The sequence below is a fragment of the Spermophilus citellus genome (assembly GCF_964194105.1).
Source record: "Spermophilus citellus genome assembly, chromosome: 9".
Classification (NCBI taxonomy): Eukaryota; Metazoa; Chordata; class Mammalia; order Rodentia; family Sciuridae; genus Spermophilus; species Spermophilus citellus.
The window spans coordinates 95925366-95948671 of NC_138191.1; the positions used below are offsets into that span (position 1 = coordinate 95925366).

Here is a 23306-nt window from a genome sequence, read left to right on the forward strand (position 1 = left end):
CACTGTTCCACTGAGAGCAAGCTTCGTGTGACACAAAGATATTTAAAAGACATATGGGGATTTAATTTTCATGTTTACTGTATGTATATTTCTTTAATTCCACATGGAAGGTCTTTGTATTTTTCTGACTTATAGCATCACCTTGCCATAGATATCAAAGAACTCTTCAGGTTTAATATTATAGGGGTTTTAAAGTAATTATACTTGATATTATCAAGAATCTCAGAGTGCTATTATTATGGTTAATCAGCAATAAAATAATATACATAGCATGTTCAGGTTTGACCTAATTTTAAACTTATATTTGTTGTGGATATTAAAAAATCTTTCCACATATGAATAACACATTCTGTGCTGATATCTGGTTTCTTATTTCTTACAACCAGAAAATAGTGCTTTAATCATGTATCTTCTTTGCATTTATATCCACTTTGTGTTTTCTGATCTTTAGAAAAAACGGGGTAATTCTTCTTCTTGACTTAAATTACATGTACATATGTGTGGGTATGAATGGATGTCCATATATATAATACTTAAATTCTGTGTTCAATTTACTTATGATCTCATTGGCTGCAAATGAGCTGTGATTAGCTCTCTGATGCTTTCCATTGCATTACTTACACACGACCCTTGTTTTGCCTCTCTTCAAAGCTGCCTGCCTTTTGGTGCCTTAGCCCTTTGCCAGCAGGTGGCTGGGGGAAGATACCAGGTAGTGCATGCTAGAGGTGATGATCACTCATTGTGATCTTCAGAGCACGTAAGCATTAAGCACTGTGCTCCTCTCAAGCTTTCTAATGGCCAGCCTTTCAGAAAAGTAGCGGGGGCCGTGTTTTGTGTTTTTGGTTTTTTTGGTTTTAAGTTGATGAATGAAGGAAAAAATTGTTTGATAGATAGATGTATATTTACATTTTGCTTTTTTTTTTTTCCTCAGGAGAAATCCCTCCCTGGTGTGGTAATGGCTCTTGTATGTAATGTGTTTGACATGCTTTACCAGCTTGCCAATCTAGAGGAGCCAAGGTAAATACAAATATTCATGAGACTTGAAAGAGAGAAAATTACGAATATTAGTTACTTTTCACTTAAAATGAATTTTACTTTATATTCCCTATTAACTAAATAACTTCTTTATTGAAACTTACTTATGTGAAAGAAATTTGTATTTGAAAATTTTCAGGATAACTCTACGAGTTCGAAAGCTTCTGCTCCTGATACCCACTGATCCTGCCATTCAGGAAGCTCTTGATCAACTTGATTCTTTAGGCAGAAAGGTATGTGTGTGTTCGATAGTTATTTAACTAGCATATGAATCATAATTCAGTAAAACCACAACTTAAAAATCACAGTAAGGCCATATGATGCCATCTTTCCCTAGTATTTTGTCTTCTTTTGAAAAATACTTTTGCCATAAATAGAAATAGAAACTTAATGTTGGTGTTTAAAGTATCCAGATGGAGTCAATAATGAGATAACATTTTAGATCCAGAAGAGGCTTTAATGTCATCCAGTTTTCCTCCCTCGTATTATATAATAGGAAACTGAAGCTCAGAAAGGTGGATGTTGCTTGTTCATGATCAGACTCTGGTTTTAACTCAGTTGAAATGTTTTTCTTCTGTCACGATGCCTCTCTGGATCTGATTGATGCATGTCTGAGTGGTTTGCATAAATGGATTTTCATTTTCTTCACAAGTGATATTTAAAATTCACTTTGTTTAACTTTTAGAAAGTTGTTTCTTAGAAGATTTATATGGAGGAAGGAAAACTTTTTATTCATCATATTGTTCAATTATGTTTTCAAAATAAATTCATTTAGACCAAAATGGTTAGAACAATTTTTGTATTTTATATTTTAGTGGTTAAAATTTAGATCAGCTTAATCCTGTCATCTTTGGCTTAGGTTGTAATTTGAGAGTGAAGTGAACTAATGTAATTAGAAAGTATAGCACTAGTATTAGCTAAAAAGAAATTTTCAAGATTACTACATAAGCAGTCTTATGATTTCATTGTTAATATGTAAACATTCACTTTTTAAACATGGAAATAAATTTAAATGACCTTGTTAGTATTGCTTAGAATACATTTTAAAAAGTATTCATGTAGTATTTGAGTATCATTGTACATTTAGAATTTGTATGGGGAACTTTGAGGTTTTGTTGATAATTACAGAGTAGTGTGGTTTTATGAAGCTAATTGTTTAGAAAAGTTTTACTAATTTGCCTTATATTAAGAGAAAAAATATTAGAATATGTACTGAGATGTTTAATTTGTGCTTTACAACATGTATTTTTTCCCCAAATTCTTTAAAACTAGAAGACATTGTTGTCTGAATCAAGTTCTCAGTCTTCAAAATCTCCATCCCTCTCTTCAAAACAACAGCATCAGCCAAGTGCCAGTTCAATCTTAGAAAGTCTGTTTCGATCTTTTGCTCCAGGAATGTCCACCTTCAGAGTGCTTTACAACTTGGAAGTAAGAAACCTCATTTGTTTTCATTTCATTTTGACAGATCCATTTTGGTTTATAGATTCATGCTTTCAGATGCAAGAAATGTTTAAAGATTAGTTTGTGGAGGCAAAAAATTTTCACTGTTTTGATTTATACCTATCTTCATTTTACCCTTGTAAAACACCATCTAAATAAATAATAAGAAATATTTTTGTTAAATAGGTCATTACCTTCCTCTGGAAGCTTTGCAAACCTATATATTAATTTTATCTTCAGCCTTCTGGACTAAGTACATCCTAATATTTTTAAGTCTATTGTAATTTGTTGACATCAATCAAGATTAATGAGGAATTGCTCAGGAAGCACTTTAACATTATTATTTCAAAACTTAAAAACCTTAGAAGAATTAGAAAAAGCAATTACTTTTAATCCTATATTTATTAATTTATATTCTTCGTCTAAATGAGAGCACCTAGAAAAACAGAATGATCCAGCAGTGAACTCTAGCTTATCATCAGCCACCTAGATTACATCATCTCAGAACCAAAACACTGTAATAATGAAATATCTCCAGTATAATTTCAAAACTTCACAGTTAAGTATGAAGTACTCTGATAGGTGTGTTTTGCTTTTAGATACATCAAATATTTGGAAAGCCTAACCCTTCAGAAAGCACTTTTGCTGTTACCCAAAAGGTTGATTTCCTGCAATTTGCTTGTGAACTTATTTTTGCCCACCAGGAAACTTCAAAGTGGATATTCCAAACATACCTTCCTTTGAAGAAACCTGTCATCTTCAGTAAATGTTTGCCCACTAAGCCTGGGGAGTGTGTGTGTGTAGATAAAGAACTATAATTTCAGGAAGAGCAGAGGGCTCCCTTCTACGCAGTACATCATCTGAGACTGAGGAGCCCATTTCCCAAAATCTTTAAAAAAAAAATCCCACATTAGAAATCTAAGTTCATAAAGTCCATAGGTTCATAGAAGCAAATTTTTTAAGACTAGAGAAATATCTTTAATTGTATCTAGTTTAAAACTGAGGCAATAAGAGATTTAAATTTTAAGATTTAAATGCTTAAATCATAATAGTTGAATGGGTTATTGATTACTGAGCACTTGTGCTGGTACTTGCACTAAACTTAAACTTGCAACTTAATTCAGACAATTCTCTGGTGATCATAATTATCATCCTCCTTTAGGTGATGAGAAAACTGAGGTAGCTCTTTGGGAAATGGGCTCCTCAGAATGTCTGCTGTCTTTTCAGTTTGTAGCTAGGGAAACTATAATGTGAACTGAGTTTGTTGTCTTGTATTGTAGTATGATTATTTGTATAAAATTCTTCTCTGCCCTACCACAACATTCATTTAAGCTTTCTGGGGGTGCGTATTGCAGAATTGGAGTGGGGACCTGTGTATTAGAGTGCCACACATCTGGATTTGAATTCTAATCATGTGACTTTGGGTAAGAGGTCACTTAACTTCTCTAGTCTTAGTCCTCTCACCTTTAAAATAAAATACACATCTTAGGCATTAGAGACGTTCAGTGAACAGGAACTAGAGTCATTAGAGAGCTCATCTTGCATCTTTAACATCGGGGCTGTTTCATAAAACTTTGGCTTATGTGCTTTTTAAAGTACCTATCCAGCACATGACACAGGGTTATCTATTCTTACTTAAGCATGAAGGCCTAAGATTGTCACATTTACCTATTTCATGTAAAGAAGAGCATGTTAGCTTTCTTCACAACAGAAAGATTTTTATTCCAAATTAAATAGAATATGGAAAATGTGGTTTTGTGAAATATGAGCCCCCATGTACTTCTGAAGGGATAACTAGTATATGACATTTAAAGAGATTTTGCCTGAATGTTTTTTTTCTTTTTTTTAATTTTTTTTTTAGTTGTAGACAGACACAATACCTTTACTTTATTTGTTTTTGTGTGGTGCTGAGGATTGAACCCGGTACCTCACACATGCAAGGCAAACGCTCTACCATCTGAGCTACAACCTCAGTCCCAAGCTGTAACCCCAGTCCCCTGAATGTTTTGCTTAGTAATTTCTGCATACATATTGGATGGTTAATTGTGTTTGTCTGTTTCTAGGTTCTGAGCTCCAAACTCATGCCAACAGCTGATGATGACATGGCAAGAAGTTGTGCTAAATCCTTCTGTGAGAATTTCCTCAAAGCAGGAGGTTTGAGGTACGTGAGTTATAGAAGATGAGTACAGTTGTAATAGCTAATTTTCCCTGCAAAGCCTTGCTTATTCCTACAAGGTATTGTGTGAAGCATTATGAGAGTCATCAGAAGAAATGATGTTTAAGTCTCTTAGAATATTTTGATACATTTTAAAACTTTCATTTATTTGAAAAATGTACAGAAGCACATCTCTTTCCCCACTGGTAGTGGGGAAAATTCTTAAGAAGAATAGAAATGCAGAGGCTCTGGTTCTTTTGAGTCTTTTTATCGGTTTGAAGTAAGGTGAATTTCATTCTCAATAAATCTATACTGTGCAAAGCATTAGTACTGAGGATGCAATGATAAATTAAACATTAACCCTGCCCTTGAGAGGCTCATGGTTTAAGAGTGACAGCTAGCTGGCCATCTTATAAGTATTAAAATAAAGGCATATAAAAAGTTATGGGGGATGGAGGACAAGAAAGTAGTGGTTAAATTTTCTAGGTTAATAAGGTGCTTTGCACAAAGTGACCTTTGAGCTGGGAATTGAGAAATGAGTAGAAATTTCCTTGATAGAAGAGGAGGGAAAGGGTACTAGAAGACAGGGTGGAGGGCAGTGTGAGTGAAAGCATGACGATGTGTCACCTGAGCAAAGGATAAGAGATAAAGGTCTTCTGGATGAGGAATGAAGACCAACTTGAAGCTTGAGCAAAGAGTGGTTGCAGGAATTCCTATGTAGTGGTCTGGTGAGGAAGGGAAGCTGAGCAAGAACCTTGTGGAGATAAAAGAGCATGAGAAACAGGGAAATGTGGGCTAATCAGGCATTGCAGAAGGACTGGGACACAAGGGATTATTCAACACAATAATGTGTTCTTAGTAAAAATTCATTTCAAATTACCCAGCCCTCTGTAGGTCTGTGATAATAAAGGTATTGTATTTTGGCTAATCTGTATCTGTTTATTAATTTACATTGCAGGCATTGTTTTATGGCCAGGAAATAGAGCAGTGAGTAAGTTAGACAAAATCCATGCCTCCATGAAGCTTGCACTCTAGAGAGGGAGATAAACAAATAAGTAAAAGTACACATCGGGGGTAATAAGATTTGTAGAAAGAAATAAAAGAAGGAAGCTGGGATGTAGAGGGTGGTAATTTTTAGCAGTGGGGGTTAGGAAAAGCTTCATAAAGACCTGAAGGAGATGAAGGGATAAGGCCTCCTTAGGGGAGAGGTCTCCAGGGGAGCAGCCAGGGCACACCCCTTGCATGAGGACCTTACCTACCTGATGCCAGTGTAGGCCAGAGCAATTGGGGCTGAGTGAGAGAGGCAGACAACATTAAGTTACGCAGATGCCAGAGATCAGGGTAACTAGAACCTTACAGGCTACTCTGCAGACTCTGCTTTCTTTTCCTGTAGGAAGCCATTGCTGGACTTTGTGTAGTAGAGGAGCATTGTCTATTTTAAAGGGACCACTCTGGTTGATCATTTGAGGATACATTAGAGGGTAGAGGGGAAGGAGTGGGCAGGGAGAATTTTGAAGCTTTACCAGTAGTATTGGGTGTAGTGAATATTGGAAAACATGTTGATCAAATACACCAATTCTAGATATATTTTTAAATTGATAGTTCCACTAGTACCAAAATAGCAATTGTTCAGGAACTCAGACCATTCATGAGAATGAGAACTATTTGAACACTGCGTCTTGGGTATCTGGCTAAATCAAGAGTCTAATTTTGATGGATTCAAGAGAGTTTTATTTATCATAGGAAACTATTGGGTAGAAATATGCATTGTTCATTTATATGTAAGAATTTTTGTAGAAACTTAGTAACTAAGAATCTTTATAAGCCTTTGCATTCATTATTTTAAAAATTGCTTATGAAAAAAATAGAAATCTTTTAATATACTACCTTTTTTCTTTTCTTTGAAGTTTGGTTGTAAATGTCATGCAGAGGGATTCCATTCCATCAGAAGTGGACTATGAGACAAGGCAAGGTGTTTATTCCATCTGTCTACAACTTGCAAGGTATGTAAATGTATTGTATTAGTCTCACAAGACAATACTTGACTTTATTTTTCTTTCCAAATCATATCATTTTTAATATTAAATGACCTTGAATAAGTCCAGCTTTTTCCTTTTAAGATTTTTACTTGTTGGACAAACCATGCCCACGTTATTAGATGAAGACCTCACCAAAGATGGCATAGAAGCACTTTCTTCTCGCCCATTCCGAAATGTCAGCCGGCAGACAAGCAGACAGATGTCCTTATGTGGTACCCCAGAAAAGTCATCCTACCGACAGTTGTCAGTATCGGATCGGTCATCTATTAGAGTTGAGGAAATTATTCCTGCTGCTCGAGTTGCAATACAAGTGAGTGGTATATTCAAGAAGTATTAAACACCTAATCCTTAAAGGCCCTGCCTAGAAGATGGACCATGTAGATATGGAAGTGTTTAAAATGTGAATATTGCTTTCAAGGAATTTATGTCAAGAAAGAGACCAGTAGTGCAAAAATAACTTGGAAGGTAGAGTGTAGTAAAAGCAAGTGTAGTAAAAGCAGAGTGTTCTGTGGGCCTTCATAGTGGAATAATTTCCTTCATTTTTGCCATCATGAGTAATTTTTTTTCTAGATTTAGCATCTGTGCTAAATCCTGCAGGCTAGATGGGGATTTTATATATTTATTTATATAGATAGATAGATAGATGGGGGGGGGTATTTAAAGAGGTGGAGAGAGGAGATTTGTTTAAGTAAAAGGGAGAGTGTGAGCAAAGTTAAAGACAAAAGCAGGTCATGTGATAGTTTACAGAGGCCAAAGCATAGTGTGTGGGAAAGGAAAATAGTAAAAACCAAATTGGGCTAGGCATAGCAGTATTCCTATAATCCCAGCTGCTTAGGAGACTGAGGCAGAAGGACTACAAATTTGAGGCCAGCCCAGCAACTTAGACCCTATCTCAAAGTAAAATTTGAAAAAAGAAGGGGTGGGGGGAAATTGGTGAAGGCCATTTGAAGCTAGGGCCTGAAGAGCAGGCTCTGTTTTACAATAACAGAGATACTAAAAGTCTGAACAGAGGGATAGCATGAAGAAGGCTGTCTTCTTGTATGCTGTTAGAGGGAAAAAGAGTCTCACAAAGTCGAGGCCAGTAAGAAGGTATAGAAGTCAGTAGAATGTGCTCGTACTGCATTACCTTTCCTAATAACACTCTTTCCACACTTCTTTAGACTATGGAAGTAAGTGATTTCACTTCTACCGTGGCTTGTTTTATGAGATTGTCATGGGCTGCTGCTGCAGGACGACTCGACCTGGTTGGGAGTAGCCAGCCAATTAAAGAAAGTAATTCTCTGTTTCCTGCTGGAATTCGAAACAGACTCAGCAGTTCAGGTACTGATTTTTACAAGGAATAGTAATTAGAACACTGAATAAGAAATAGCTATTAGAATCATCTATGTGTAGAGGTGTCAAGAGTCACAAAGAGAGCCTTTTGCTGTTGAGCATGAGTAAAAATTGAGCAGGCTTAATATTTGTGCACTATATGTGCCATGCTTTCTTTAAAAGAAAAGACATTTGCAAGAACATAGAATATAAAAATGCAAGAGGGCCAGAAATTGTGATAGTTACACAAATTCATCTAGAATTTTCTCACCTGGAAAACAGTTCTTTCCTTGGTTTGGTGGGGGTTTTTTTGGGGGGGCGGGGAGCTTCCCCCCATATTTTTTAATTGGTACATTACATTTTACACACAATAATGGAGTTCATTGTTATATATTCGTATATGCACACAATATAACAATGTAGTTTGGTCAATATCATTGACCTCCCCTTTCCCTTCCCTCCTCCCTTCTCTGATTTCCTTCTCTGCTCTGCTGGTCTCCATTCTATTTTCATGAGGTTACTCCCTACCTTTCCCTACCTATCTCTCCTAGATTCCACATGTGAAAGAAAACATAACCACCTTTGACCACCATTTTAATTGGAGTAAGATAAAATCTCAGTAGTTTTGATATACATTTTTATACTTGCAAAAGATATTGAATATTTTCCATGTATTTGTTGGCCATCTGTATTTTGTGCTTTGAAAAGTGTGTATTTAGTTCATTTGCCTGTTTATTTGGGTTGCTTTTTTGGTGAGGATTTTGTTTTGTTTTATTTTGTTTTTGAATTATTTATATAATCTGGATGTTAATCCTCTGTTGGAAGAATAGGTAGCAAAGATTTTTCTCTAATTCTGTAGATTCTCTCTTCATGCTCTCTCTTCATGCTCCTTTGCTGTGCAGAAGCTTTTTAATATGATGCCATCTGTTGGGTTGTTGTTTTTTTTTTAATACAATTTTATTTCCTAGCTTTATTTGCTTTTTCTGCTTTATGTGTTTATAAATACTTAATAATAGAAATAAATTTATGGCATACAAATAAAATACAAAATGTAAAATACAAAAATGTTAAGTTTACAATATTTTTAGGATTTTCATGTATGAGTAATCCTTCAAGATCAAGTTACAAGATATGGAACATTTTTAATATCACAGGAAGGTATCCTTCATGCTCCAAAATTGCACTGTTCTTCTATCACCTGAAATTAGTTTTGCCTTGTGAACTATTGCAAATGAGTTTTAAGACAAAATAGGGTGTTTCAAATATGGTGATTGAATCTGTTTAGATATAAGTGCTCTCTTGATGTATTTAATGTCGCATGAGAATTCTGGATCATGTATTAAAAGAATATTAAAACTGCACAGTTCCTATCGAAGCCATAGTAAACTCGAGCTTGACTACTTTTAGGAAGCAATTGCAGCTCTGGAAGTGAAGGAGAACCTGTAGCCCTGCATGCAGGAATCTGTGTCCGACAGCAGTCTGTGTCCACCAAAGACTCACTGATTGCTGGAGAGGCTTTGTCTCTTCTTGTTACATGCCTGCAGCTTCGGAGCCAGCAGCTGGGTAGGAGGCTTCTTTGTGATTGATTTCTTTCAGGGAAAGGCCAGGATTCTAGTAGAAATTGTTTACATTGCTTGTAGACAAGGTGCTACTAATAGAAATGAAAGGAGGGGGAAAGTTGGCATGTGGAGTAGTTAAGGATGGTACTAGAATAGTTCATTCTGAAGAAGTGTTTATTGAGCAAGATTTTTTAAGGGCAGTATGTCTGCCCTTTGGGAACTTATTGTCCAGCTGAGGAACTAAGAAAACCCAAATTACTAGTTCATATACTATGTAATTAGGATTACGTATGCATCCCTGATAATGACTTATTACAAATTACAAAACTTTTAATATATTTTCCCTTTCATCTTTATTGTTGGCTTTGGAGGACTGAGCTAACACTAACCATTCTTTAACATTTTAGCACTTAGGGCTGAGCCCTTCATTGTTTATGCTTTGTCAGCATTCATTTCTTTGGAGATCTCGTCCAGTTTCATAGCCATAAATTCCATCTAGATGCTGACAACCATCAGCACCTCAATTTGGATCTGTGACCTGAACCACTCCCCTGCCATCTCCACTGGGATAGCAGATAGACATCCTAAGCATTCTGTCTAGAACAGAACTGATCATATCCATATCACTGAAGAATTTTCCCAACATAAAGGTAGTTTTACCCTGCTAGTTCCTCTGACCACAAACCTTGGAATCACCCTTGATTGCCTTTTTCACACCCTACTTTCAGTTGATTGGCTTATCATCCTTCCAGCTGTACCTGGATTGCACCCCTTCACCACCTTCACTGAAGCTCTTCTGATCTGCCATCACTTCTTACTTGCCTTGTAATAGTGCCTAACCAATCTCCTTGCTTCTGTCCTTGTAATAACCAGGGTAGACCTCCTAATACTATGTCACTCCTCTCTCAAAGCCTCCAAGTGGCTTCCCTGTTCACCCAGAGTAAAAGCCAGATCTTTACTTCAAGGTCCATGGCAGTCTACCCATTGATACTCTGTTCTTTCACCTTCTCCTGCTCTCCCCCTCAGTCCTTGGGTACCTTACTTTTCCCCAACACCTTCCTGCCTGTTTCAGGGTTCTTACACTGGCTGTTCCCTCTTTCTGGTATGTTCTTTCTCATCTCTGCACATGGTTCTCTTTTCCCCATCTCCTGTAAGCCCTTGCTTTAATTTCATCTTGGTGAGACATTCCCTGACAACCTTTTTAAAAAAAAAAAAAAAAATTATACCCTTCCCCTTTCCCTAGCACTGCCTTGACCCCTAACCTTTTTTTTCTATACCGTTTATCTCTTTATAACATGTAATTATCATGTTTATTGCCATCATCCTCCAACTAGATTGTAAGCTCCATGAAGACCCTTTGTGCATTTTGTTTCCTGCTGAATCTTCAGTACCCAAGCACTGCTTGATGTGCAGTAGACCCTCAATACGTAAATATTCTGGCATGAAATCTTAACTGTACTTTTAAAAATGGTACCAACACAAAGAAGCCCTAGTCTTGACTATTCTTACCAGTTTCACACTTCTGTTCTGTAGAGTTGGGGATCAGTATGTATTTTGTATAAAACTTAATTAGGTATGCCAGGGATAAAGGTAATTGAGATAAATACACAGAAAATGATAGAAATTTATGAAACATTAAAGTAGTGTCTAAAATGGTTTTCTCTGAGCAAGAATGCTTTTGAATGTTTATATGTGAGAAATATAAGTCATTAAAATCTATGCCAAATGCTTAATTTGATTTTCTTAGAATTCTTTAGAAATATTTTCAAATCAAGATTTTAAAAAATTGAAAATATAACTTCCCTCTAAACTTTTGTCTTTTATCATATGTGATTGTATTTTTGGTACATTTTATAGTTACCAGTATTGATAGTTTATCAAGAGGAGACATTTATTCTTAAACTGGTATGTGCACACACTGTGAGATACAAAGATTACTAAAATATGGCTCTTTCCCATGAGTACCTTAAAAATTTATACGGTAAATGGACAGACATGGAAGTAGTTGAAGAAGTTCTTGAATTTTGATTACATGTAGAAAGAAGAGATGAATTTCTGCTTAAGTTGCATATAAGAAATTACTCAAAATTTTAAAAATTTTTGAAAATGCATTAACTAATTTAGTTCCTTTTCCCCCTTAATTTTCCTTATTCTTATCATTAGCATCTTTCTATAACTTGCCCTGTGTTGCTGATTTTATCATCGATATTCTGCTTGGATCACCAAGTGCTGAAGTAAGGATTTTTTGCATTCCTTATTTAAAAAAAGAGAGAAAGAAAGAACTTTGTTCTTTTGGGGGTGGGGGCTGTCATGGATACCTTGACACTGGGGAATACAAAGGGAATGGCACTTAGTCCTCACAGGGAAAGTGGTGGACCACTCTGAAGGAAATGTGACTATTAGAACTATACCATCCTCCTCTCTGCTACCCCTTCCATGTCCCAGTAGAAATTGAGACTTGCATTATAATTAATGTTTTTTAATGACAACCAAAATGTTACAGCCAGTGTGCAGCACCTGTAACTTATAAGGGCAGCTGACATTAAGTATCAACATGTGGTTTAAAATCAGGAAGACCACCTTCAAGCCATGAACTTTAATTGGATGTTAAAATTCTGACTTTCTTACATGACTTCAAAAATTAAACACTTAAAGAAGAGTAGTTGTGCTTTTGTTTTTGTGTTTTTCTTTTTTGTATTTTTGTTTACATTAAATTAAACCTATTGTTTCTAGGAAGATAGTAGGATAATTTAGGGAATCAGTTCCTAAAGCACATTTATAATTAGCCTGTTTACTCAGTGGATTCTTTACTATTAAAAATTGAAACATGGAGGGGCTGGGGTTGTGGCTCAGCAATAGAGCGCTCGCCTCGCACGTGCGAGACCCTGGGTTCAATCCTCAGCACCACATAAAAAAATAAATTAGTGAAATAAAGGTGTTGGGTCTAACCACAACTAAAAAATAAATACTTAAAAAAAATTGAAACATGGATATCTTACTCTAGTGTTTTCAGTAACATGAATGAATAAATAGTGTGGACTTAGGAGGAATCACTTTTTAAGCAGTCTTTAAATGTTGTCTGACATGTCCTTTGCCACTAATCACATGATTTCAGATCCGCCGGGTTGCCTGTGATCAACTGTACACTCTTAGTCAGACAGACACTTCAGCTCATCCAGATGTGCAGAAGCCAAATCAATTTCTTCTAGGTGTCATTCTCACAGCTCAGCTGCCTCTTTGGTCCCCAACTAGCATTATGAGAGGAGTCAATCAGAGGTATGTAATAAAGATGAAAAATCTCATATTAACCAAAAACAGTGGATGAATTTTATATATATATCTCCCCCAAAATTTATAGTGCATAATGAGATAACAAAAGAACTTCTCCTTTCTTCTTCAGACATTACGTTCCTAAAAGGGGGCATTTGTGTTTTTCTTCCCATGCAGGACAGGAAAATTAAATACCATATGGCTTTCTCCTTCATCACCCCCAACTCCCAGCCCATCCTATTTTGTCTACTCATCTCAGAGAAAAAGAGGTGTCACCTGGTTTGTGTGACTAAAGTTATTTGAACCAGGTCACTGTGTGAAGGTCACACTGGTCCTATACCCTGCACCTCACTTTCTTGGCTCAGATCCTTTATGGCCCCATGACTAAAGGTAGCTGGGGTATCCTGCTAGCTTTGTATCTTGGCTTTATATGTGCCTAAGCATGTAAGAAAGTTTGTGTTCAATGCTCATAGGGTGACTTAGGTAGGTCTGTTCTGCCTGTCCCATCTTCCCTCTGCAGGCTAGCCTCCAATGATTGAGGCTATTTCCTTCATCTGGTCCCAGGAAAGGAAGTAGGAGGTCCACGTTGACTTCAAGCTTATGCCACTTTATTCACCTCAGCTTTATCAGTGAACCCCTCCCATTGGGCTTGTAAAATATGGAGATTTGTGAAATCAGTAACTACTTTCATTGTACATATATTTTATAATTAGAGCCCTGAAAGAAAAGAGGCATTAGGCCAATGTAAACCCTTTTCCCCCACATCCTCGCCAACACTTCTTGTTGTTTGTGTACTTAATAGCTGCCATTCTGACTGGAGTGAGATGAAATCTTAGAGCAGTTTTGATTTGTATTTCTCTAGAGATGTTGAACATTTTTTCATATGTTTGTTGATTGATGGTACATCATCTTCTGAGAAGTGTCTGTTCAGTTCCTTGGCCCATTTATTGATTGGCCCATTTATTGATTGGGTTGTTTTTCTGGTGTTAAGATTTTTGAGTTCTTTGTATACCCTAGAGATTAGTGTTCTATATGATGTGCATAAAATTTGCTCCCATGCTGTAGACTCTCTCTTCACCTCACTGAGTGTTTCCTTTGCTGAGAAGAGTCTCTTAAGTTTGCATACATCCCACTTATTGATTCTTGATTTTATGTCTTGTGCTATAGGAGTCTTGTTACAGAAGTTGGGACCTAATGAAGATTTGGTCTACTTTTTTTTCTGTTAGGCACAGGATCTCTGGTCTAATTCCTAGGTCCTTGATCCACTTTGAGTTGAGATTTGTGCAAGGTGACAGATAGGGGCTTAATTTCATTTTGTTGCATATGGATTTCCAGTTTTCCCAGCACCATCTGTTGAAGAGGCTATCTTTTCTCCAATATATGTTTTTGGCACCTTTGTCTAGTATGAGATAACTGAATTTATGTGGGTTTGTCTCTATGTCCTCTGTTCTGTACCATTGGTCTACAAGTCTATTTTGGCGCTAATACCATGCCATTTTTGTTACTATTGTAGTATAGTTTAAGGTCTTGTATAGTGATGCCACCTGCTTCACTCTTCTTGCTAAGGATTGCTTTGGCTATTCTGAGTCTCTTATTTTTCCAGATGAATTTCATGATTGCTTTTTTTATTTCTATGAGTAATGTCATTGGGATTGCATTGAATCTGTATAATGCTTTTGGTAGTATAGTCATTTTGACAGTATTAATTCTGCCTATCCAAGAACAAGGGAGATCTTTCCATCTTCTAAGGTCTTTTAAATTTCTTTGGCATTATGTAGTTTTTATTGTAGAGGTCTTTGACCTCTTTTATTGATTCCCAAGTCTTTTTTTTTTTTTTTTTAAGGCTATGGTACATGGGCTAATTTTTCTAGTTTCTCTTTCAGAGGATTTGTCACTGATGTACAGAAATGCCTTTGATTTATGGGTGTTGATTTTTATGTCTTGCTCCTTTGCTGAATTCATTTATTAGTTTTAGAAGTTTTCTGGTGGAATTTTTTGGATCCCTTAGGTATAGAATCATGTTGTCAGCAAATAGTAATAGTTTTGAGTTCTTCTTTTCCTGTCAGCATTTCATTAATTTCTTTCATCCGTCTAATTGCTCTGGCTAGATTTTTCAAAAACTATGTCAAATAGAAGTGGTAAAAGAGGACATCCCTGTCTTGTTCCAGTTTTTAGAGGGAATGCTTTCAGTTTTTTACCACTTAGAATGATGTTGGCCTTGGGCCTAGTGTAGATAGCTTTTACAATGCTGAGATTTGTTTCCATTATCCCTAGTTTTTCTAGTGTTTTGAACATGAAGGGGTGCTGTATTTTTTCGAATGCTTTTTCTGCATCTATTGAGATGATCAAATGATTCTTTATCTGTTTAACTTGTATATATCATCCTGATTCAGTTTGGGCAAATCATGACTCTAGAAATTTGTCAATGCCTTTGATACTTTCTATTTTATTGGAGTACAAATTTTCAAAATAAGTTCTAATTATCTTCTGTAATTCTGTAGTGTCCGTCATGATATTTCCTTTTTCATCATGGATGTTAGTAATTTGAGTTTGAGTTTTCTCTCTCCTTCTCTACATTAGCATGCCTAAGGGTTTATCAATTTTATTTACTTTTTCAAAGCACCATCTTTTTGTTTTGTCAGTTTTTTTCAATTCTTTGTTTTGTTTCAATTTTGTTGATTTCAGTTCTGATTTTAATTATTTCCTGTCTTCTACAGCTTTGGTGTTGATTTGTTCTTTTTCTGGGGTTTTGAGATGAAGTGTTAGGCCATTTATTTGTTGACTTTTTCTTCTTTTAAAGAATGAACTCCATTTAATGAACTTTCCTTTTAGTACTACCTTCATAGTGTCTCCGAGATTTTGATATGTTGTATCTATGTTCTCATTTAACTCAAAGAATTTTTTAATCTCCTTTTTGATGTCTTCTGCAATCCATTGTTCATCAGTAGCATATTATTTAGTCTCCAGGTGTAGGAATAACTTCTATTTTTTTTTATCATTGATTTCTAATTTCTTTCCATTATGAAAGAAGAATGTAAAGATAGAATGCAGGGTAGTATCTCTATTTTTAGTATTTGCTAGTAGTTGATTTGTGGCATAATATATGGTCTGTTTTAGAGAAAGATCCATGTGCTGCTGAGAAGAAAGTGTATTCACTACTTGAAGGATGAAATATTCTATATATGTCAGTTAAGTGTAAGATATTGATTGTATTATTGAGTTCTGTAGTTTCTTTGTTCAGCTTTTGTTTGGAAGATCTATGCAGTGGTGAAAGAGGTGTATTAGTCACCCAGAATTATTGTGCTGTGGTCTATTTGACACTTGAAGTTGAGAAGAGTCTGTTTGATGAACATAGATGCTCCATTGTTTGAGCATGTATATTTATAATCATTATGTCTTGTTGATGTATGGTTCCTTAAGCAGTATGAAATGTCCTTCTTTATCCCTTTTGATTAACTTTGGCTTGAAGTCTACTTTATTTGATATGAGGATGGAAACCCCTGCTTGTTTTCACAGTCCATGTAAGTGGTATGTTTTTTTCTAGGAGTCTCTTGAAAGCAGCATATTGTTGGGTCTTTTTTTTTTTTTTTTTTTTTTTTAATCTATTCTGCCAGTCTATGTCTTTTGATTGGTGAGTTTAAGCCATTAATATTCAGAGTTATTATTTAGACATGATTTGTATTTCTGGCCATTTTTGTTTATTTTTGGTATTTAACTTGACTTGATTTCTCCTTTAATTGGTTTTTCCTTTAGTGTAATACCCCCCACCCCTTTGCTGATTTTCATTGTTTTTTCAATTTCCTCCTTATGGAATATTTTGCCAAGGATGTTCAGTAGTGTGGGCTTTCTAGTTGTAAGTTCCTTTAATTTTTGTTTATCATGAAAGGTTTTTATTTCATCATCAAATCTTAATTTTTTGGATATAAGATTTTTGGTTGGCATCCATTTTCTTTCAGAGCTTAGTATATGTTGTTCCAGGATCTTTTACTTTTCAGAGTCTGGGTTGAAAATATCTACAGAGATCTTAATTGGTTTCCCCCTATATGTAATCTGATTCCTTTCTTTTATGGCTTTTAAAATTCTTTATTTATTCTTTATGTTAGGCATTTTCATTATAATGTGCCTTGGTGTAGATCTGTTGTGATTTTGTACAATTGGTGTCCTATAAGCCTCTTGTATTTGATTTCCCATTCATTCTTCATGTTTGGAAAATTTTCTGATATTATTTCATTGAATAGATTGTTCATTCCTTTGGTTTGTACCTCTATGCCTTCCTCTGTCTCAATGATTCTTAAATTTGGTCTTTTTGTTATCCCATAATTCTTGAATGTTTTGTTCATGGTTTCTTACCATCTTCACTGTGTGGTCAACTTTATTTTCAACATTATATATTTTGTCTTCATTGTCTAAGGTTCTGTCTTCCAAGTGATCTAATCTGTTGGTGATGCTTTCTATTGCATTTTTAATTTAGTTTATTATTTCCTTCATTTCAAGGATTTCTGTTCTGTTTTGTTTGTTTGGGATTTTTTGTTTGTTTTGTTTTGTTTTTTTCAGAACCTCTATCTCCTTATTGAAGTAATCTTTTGCTTCCTGTATTTCTTTATGTAGCTCTTCATCGAAATGATCTTTCGCTGCCTGTATTTGCACTCTCATCATCCTTTAATTCACAGAACATTTTAATTATATACAGCCTGAACTCCTTCTCTGTCATTTCTTCTGCTGTGCTGGCCATGGATTCTAATAATGTAGTATCTTGGTTTGTTTGGGGCACTTTCTTTCCTTGTTTTTTTATGTTGTTCATGTGTCTTCCCTTCTAGCACTGCAGATCCAAGGTGTTACAGTTTTTACCCTATAGGCTTATAGTGTCCCTGCAGGGTTCCAATACCTCTGCTTTAAAGGGGAGAACAATATTAATGATCCCAATACAAACAATATACAGCCTTGAATCAAATAACTGCTATTATGACATTTACGGTTTTGTCACAATATTCAGAAATGGTGAGTTCAGTTATTATCTACAAAAATAGTAGGTTTGCAAAAAGGTCTACAGTTTCTGATGGTGGACAAAGAGAGAACTGGGGGTGGGTTGTAGGATGAGATGTTAAGGAGGTAGGAAGTAAGGATATAGAGTTATTAGATCTCAGGAAGTGTGAAAGAGGAATCAAAAGAAGTTGGCTAGTAGCAGGAGAAAAGAGAGAAAGTGATTTTGGGGAGACAAGTGGGAAGATGAAAGAGTACAAAAAAGAAACAAACATAAAAATTAAGAAAATTTAAAACTTTAAAAGAAATATACAACACAACTATAATATACTATTCAGACAGCCCAGTCCTCAGTAGCTTAATTTATGAAAAGTACATGGTTTCACAAATGTTAGGGATGTGAGGGTGGGAGAAGAGAGAGAGAAGAAAAAGAAAAAAAATTCTCAAAAATACAAAGATTGTTTTCATTGGAGATCAGTATCTTTTCTGCTTCCCTTCTCATCCAATAGGTGTGGTTGTCTGTTGTTTGCTAGTATCTTTACCCTCAGGATGGTGAAGGTTATTAGGGTGGGAGGGTTGGTCTTGGGGGCGGAGCTTCTGGAGGTAGGGTATAGCACTTGTTGGTGCCTGATGGGAGACTGCACCCCAAGGATCTCCTTTGGGGCCTGATCATGTGATGTGGGTGCCTGATCTTATCTCCTTATATTGCCTGTAGACCTCACAATTCCTGATCTCTAATTTAGTCTCTAAACTGTATCTCACTCACCTCCTCCCTTTCTACATACCAATCAGGAACCTATCTCTCCGGAGGTCTTGTGGGCTGTGTTCTGGGGGCTGCACACCTGTCATGGAGAGCTGTTTGGTATTGGGCAGTTCAAGACCAAGTTTTGCGAGCTATAGACCAGCCGCATAGCTGCAAGCACTGTGCCGGGTTAGTAGGTGCAGGGGAGAGGGAGGAGTTTGGGACTATAGGTACCTTGATATTGCTTCTAGGCCCCAGTTGGTGTCCCAAACTGGTAGGTACCCCAACTAAAGATGGCATCAGTGGTGTCCCAAGATGGAGGCAGATATCTTAAGAGATGGGGTGTTGGGCCAGGTGGTATGTTGGGCAGTGTGTTCAGAGATGCAGCTCTGTGGCATCCTGTGTTGTGACTAGTAGCTGTCTCCAGACCCTGTCCAGTGTCCCCAGATGCAGGCTACCATGTGTAAGAAACTATGTCAATGGTTGCAGTGTCCCAAGATAGAGGCAACCGGGAGCTTCATATTGGTAGATGGGGTTCCACTCGGAAGTGGCAGCCTTAGGTCTTGCATGGGCAAGCAGCCGGGAGTCCTGTGCTGAAGCTAAGACCTAGGGACCTGTGCAGGCATGGCAGCTGGGATTCCTGCACAGGAGCATCTCTTGGAGGAATCCTCTAATAACTCTCGAGAAACAGTGTTCCCACTACTTGAATCCTGGGTCATGGAGTGACACAGAATGTAGCCTCCCTTAGCACGCCATCTTGGATTTGTTTTTTTATTTCAGCAAATATCATTGAGATTTTGATAGGGATATCATTGAATCTGTAGATGACTTTGTATAGACATCTTAACACAATTTAGTCTTTAATTCATGAACAAGGACATCATTCTAATTATGTCATCTTTAATTTCTTTCCAGCAGTTTTTTTTTTTTTTTTTTTTTTTTTTGGTAGTTTTTGCTTTATAAGTGTTTAATTTCCTTGGTTAAAATGATGACTATTTTTATTCTTCTTGACACTATTGTAAATGTAATTGTTTTCTTTTTTAGTGTGTTCATTGATAGTGCAAGAAATGCAACTGATTTTTGTATACTATAACTTTGCTGAATATATTTATTAGTTTTAACAGGTTTTTTGTGGAATCTTTAGGTTTTCATTTTATACAAGATTGCATCATCAGCAAATAGATTATTCTAGTTCCTCCTTTCCAAATTGTATTCCTTTTATTTCCTGCCTGATTTCTCTAGCTAGACCTTTTATACTCCAGCCAACAGAAATGGTCAAAGTAAGTGATCATCCTTGTTCTCTTAAGGAGGAAATAAAACCTTTCTTTCACCATTGAGTTCGATGTTAGCTGTGAATTTTTCATATATGGCCTTTATTATGGTGAGATAGTTTTTATAGCAAAAAAGCATTAAATTTTGTCAGATGCTTTTTTTGCATCAATTTGAGATGATCATATGGGCTTGTTTCCCCCATTTCTTTCTGTTAATGTGGTATTAAAATCATTTTTTCATATGTTCAGTCATCCTAGCATTCCAAGTGTCAGTCCTACCTGTTCCTGATAATTAATGCTTTAAATGTACTGCTAAATTTGGGTCACTAGTATGTTCATGTTCTTGAGGACTTTTGCGTAAGCATTTATAAGGGACATAACTCTGTAATTTTCTGGAAGATCCTTTGGTTTTGATATCAGGGTAGTGTTTTGGAAGAGTGTGAGAAGGACTCATATTCTTTAGTGTTTGGTAGAATCATCAACAAAACCATCTTGTCCTGTACTTTTCTCTTTTGGGTAGGTTTTTGATTACCAGTTATCACCTTGCTAATTACAGGGCTACTCGGATTTCCTATTTCATTCTGATTCAGTTTTGATAAGTTTCTAAGAATTTGTTCATTTCATCTTTCTAGTTCCAAGTTGTTGATGTGGCATCTTTCTGGTTTCTTAATGTAAGCATTTATAGATGTAAATTTTCCTTTTATTCCATTGCTTTTGATGTATCCCCTAACTTTTGGTATGTTGTATTTTTCATTTGTTCCAAGATATCTTCTAATTCCTTGGTGATTATTTGATTCATTCTTAGCTTTTCTTACTGCCTGTATATTCTAGATAAAAGATGTGTAATCTGCAGATATTCCTTGAATTGAATTATAATTTTGTCTATTTGCAAGTCTTCATTACACGATTTAGTGAGTGTATCAACATTTGTTATGTTTTCATATACTTTTTAATATATGAGAATTCCTGGTCAGAGCTTCAACATAATATTTTGAAGCATTTGACCTTTGGTTTTTATGTTCCAGATGTATAAATAGGAAGAAGTCAGGATTTTGGTTGGTTAGGTAAAGTCATTATGGTTAATGCTAAAATTTTAGCCAAAACTTAAAATTACTTTATAGTTGACATCAACATTTAACCTGAATTAGACATAAATTGTATGATTCTAGTATTGAAAAATAAATCTTTAATAGTGTTTTTTCCCCAATAGACATCTGAATTAAAAGATATAAAAATGCTTTTATTTTAAAAACTGGGGGTTTTTTTAATTGAAATGTTTGGATCATTTTTTAGAAGTTATTGATCTTATCCTTGTTATGAATCAGTTTATTTGGGGGGAAAAGCAAAAAGTGTTAGATTTGATTAGATTTTTTAATATATATCAAAGAATCTCTTAAAAATGCATTGATTAGGTTTGGTAAAATTTTGAAAACTGTGCCTTGCATCTTTTTAAATGTATTTAATTAGCAGTTACCATGGGCTAACGACATACCACACAGCTTACTAAGTTATTTACATATATTTATTTACCTTTCAGTTCGCAGAATGGCCAAATGAATTTGTCTGTTTTTATTATCTCTATTTTTTTTAAACATAATTTTTGGTTCATTATATATTTTAATCATTAATACAAGCTTGAGCCTAATTTTAGTCAGTTTTTTTTTTTTCCTACTATGAACAAAAGAACTGACAAGAACAATTTTACAGGAGAAAAAGTTTATTTGGTTTTCATGGCTTCAGAAGTTCATAGATGGCTGACTCCATTGCTCTGGGCCCAAGGTGAGGCAGAACAGTGTGGTAGAAAAAGAAAGCATCTCAGGACATCACACCAGAAAGCAGAGAAAGAGAGAGATTCCTCATGGACAAAAAATAAAACCCAAGGGCATGCCTCCCTACCTCCTCTAGCTAAACCCTACCTACCTACAGTTACCACTTAGTTAATCCATATTAGGGGGATTAACACACTGATTAGGTTAAGGCTCAGAACCCAATCATTTTGTCTCTAAATTTATTTTTTATTTTTTTGCATTGTTTCACACAGGAGCTTTTGGGGGATACCTAATAGCTAAACTATAATAAATCTTTTTATACACACACACACACACACAAAAATATATGTCTATACACACACACACAAATATATGTCTATACACACACACACAAATGTATGTCTATACATAAATATACATGTGAGTGTGTGTGTGTGTGTGTATATATATACACCAGTAAATATAAACATGTGTATGAGTTAGAATTTAAATCAGTTGTCTTTGGACACCTGAGGTGTAAGTAGTATAAGCAGGATTAAAACCAGCATCTGATTCTAAAACCTGAGCTTTTAACCACTATAACTACAGAAAAAGCACTTCCACATTAAAGAAATGCCCTTTTTATTTTACTGTCCTTTATTTTTCTTCTTAGTGCTTGTCACCACTTGACATGTATATATTTTTTATTTGCTATCTGTCCCCCTTGTTCTTTTGTTCAGTGTCCCCTTTAAAAAGGTGTAAGCATTTGATAAGTGCTTAACAGATATTAGTTGATAATTGAATGAACAAATGCAGTCAGTGCTTAAATCATTTAAAACCATGTTTATTAAAAATTCCCTCTCTACACTATTTTTCCTTTACTGTGTCATTATTAGCAAAATCATTAATATGCTCCATGTTAAAATGCACTAATGTAAAAGCAGTTACTTTATGCTTAGGAAAATTATCTTAATTGTTTTATGAACTTGTTTTTACAAGGAAAATGCTTTTTATTTTGTAAACACCCTATTTTTAGTAACTGAAACCTATCTATTTTTTAGACTGTTATCTCAGTGTATGGAGTATTTTGATTTGAGGTGCCAATTATTAGATGATCTAACAAGTAAGTAAACGTCTAACTTTGATTTGGGGTGGGGAAGTAGAAGAGAAAGCCAGAGTAGACATTTTTAATCTGCTTTAGCAATGTCAGGTGCAAATGTGATTATAATCTTTGTTTGAAATGAAATGATTTCCTGAAAATAGCATGTAAGCCAGTGAGCTCTCTGTCAGTACAGTCCCAACTATTAATGTGTTGAGAAGATTTGTTAACTTAAAAATTGTTTAAGACTTATATTTTAATTGTACCAACATGGAACTATGATGAAGAGCCTTTCTCTCTAGTATAATCTATTCTGACAGTTTTGAAGGTTGATCATTGAAGGAAAGAGGAAATCTATTGAAGCATGTTGATAGTGATAGAAGTTAATTAAATGATTAAAGTGTCATTGTTAAGATTTCTCTTGTTAGAGTGTTAAGATTTTAATTATCTGTATTTACCTTTTAATAATGTAAGAGTATGTTGGAGTACTTTATGTAAAATTTAGTTGCTCAAATCAAGAAGTTATTAGTTTATTCCCCATCCTTTATGCAAATAAATTGCTTCAGTGTACAGGAAATAAGTAAAAATTAGGATGACTGGGCACAGTGGTGAATGCTTGTATAATCCCAGCTACTGGAAAGTCCTAGGCAGAAGGCT

At 35.4% G+C, this 23306-nt stretch overlaps 1 protein-coding gene across 2 annotated transcripts in view; it reads left to right on the plus strand.

The window, feature by feature from the left end:
* Nucleotides 1–23306, plus strand: part of USP24 (ubiquitin specific peptidase 24) — a 140929-nt gene that overhangs the window by 75416 nt on the left and 42207 nt on the right. For both annotated transcript variants that reach the window (XM_081305687.1, XM_081305688.1), the window contains exons 29-39: nt 932–1017; nt 1175–1268; nt 2308–2463; nt 4539–4636; nt 6538–6633; nt 6751–6979; nt 7830–7989; nt 9388–9543; nt 11703–11773; nt 12655–12815; nt 22612–22673. In XM_081305687.1, coding sequence (XP_081161813.1) covers nt 932–1017; nt 1175–1268; nt 2308–2463; nt 4539–4636; nt 6538–6633; nt 6751–6979; nt 7830–7989; nt 9388–9543; nt 11703–11773; nt 12655–12815; nt 22612–22673 — 1369 coding nt within the window. The remainder of the gene's footprint in view (nt 1–931; nt 1018–1174; nt 1269–2307; nt 2464–4538; nt 4637–6537; nt 6634–6750; nt 6980–7829; nt 7990–9387; nt 9544–11702; nt 11774–12654; nt 12816–22611; nt 22674–23306) is intronic.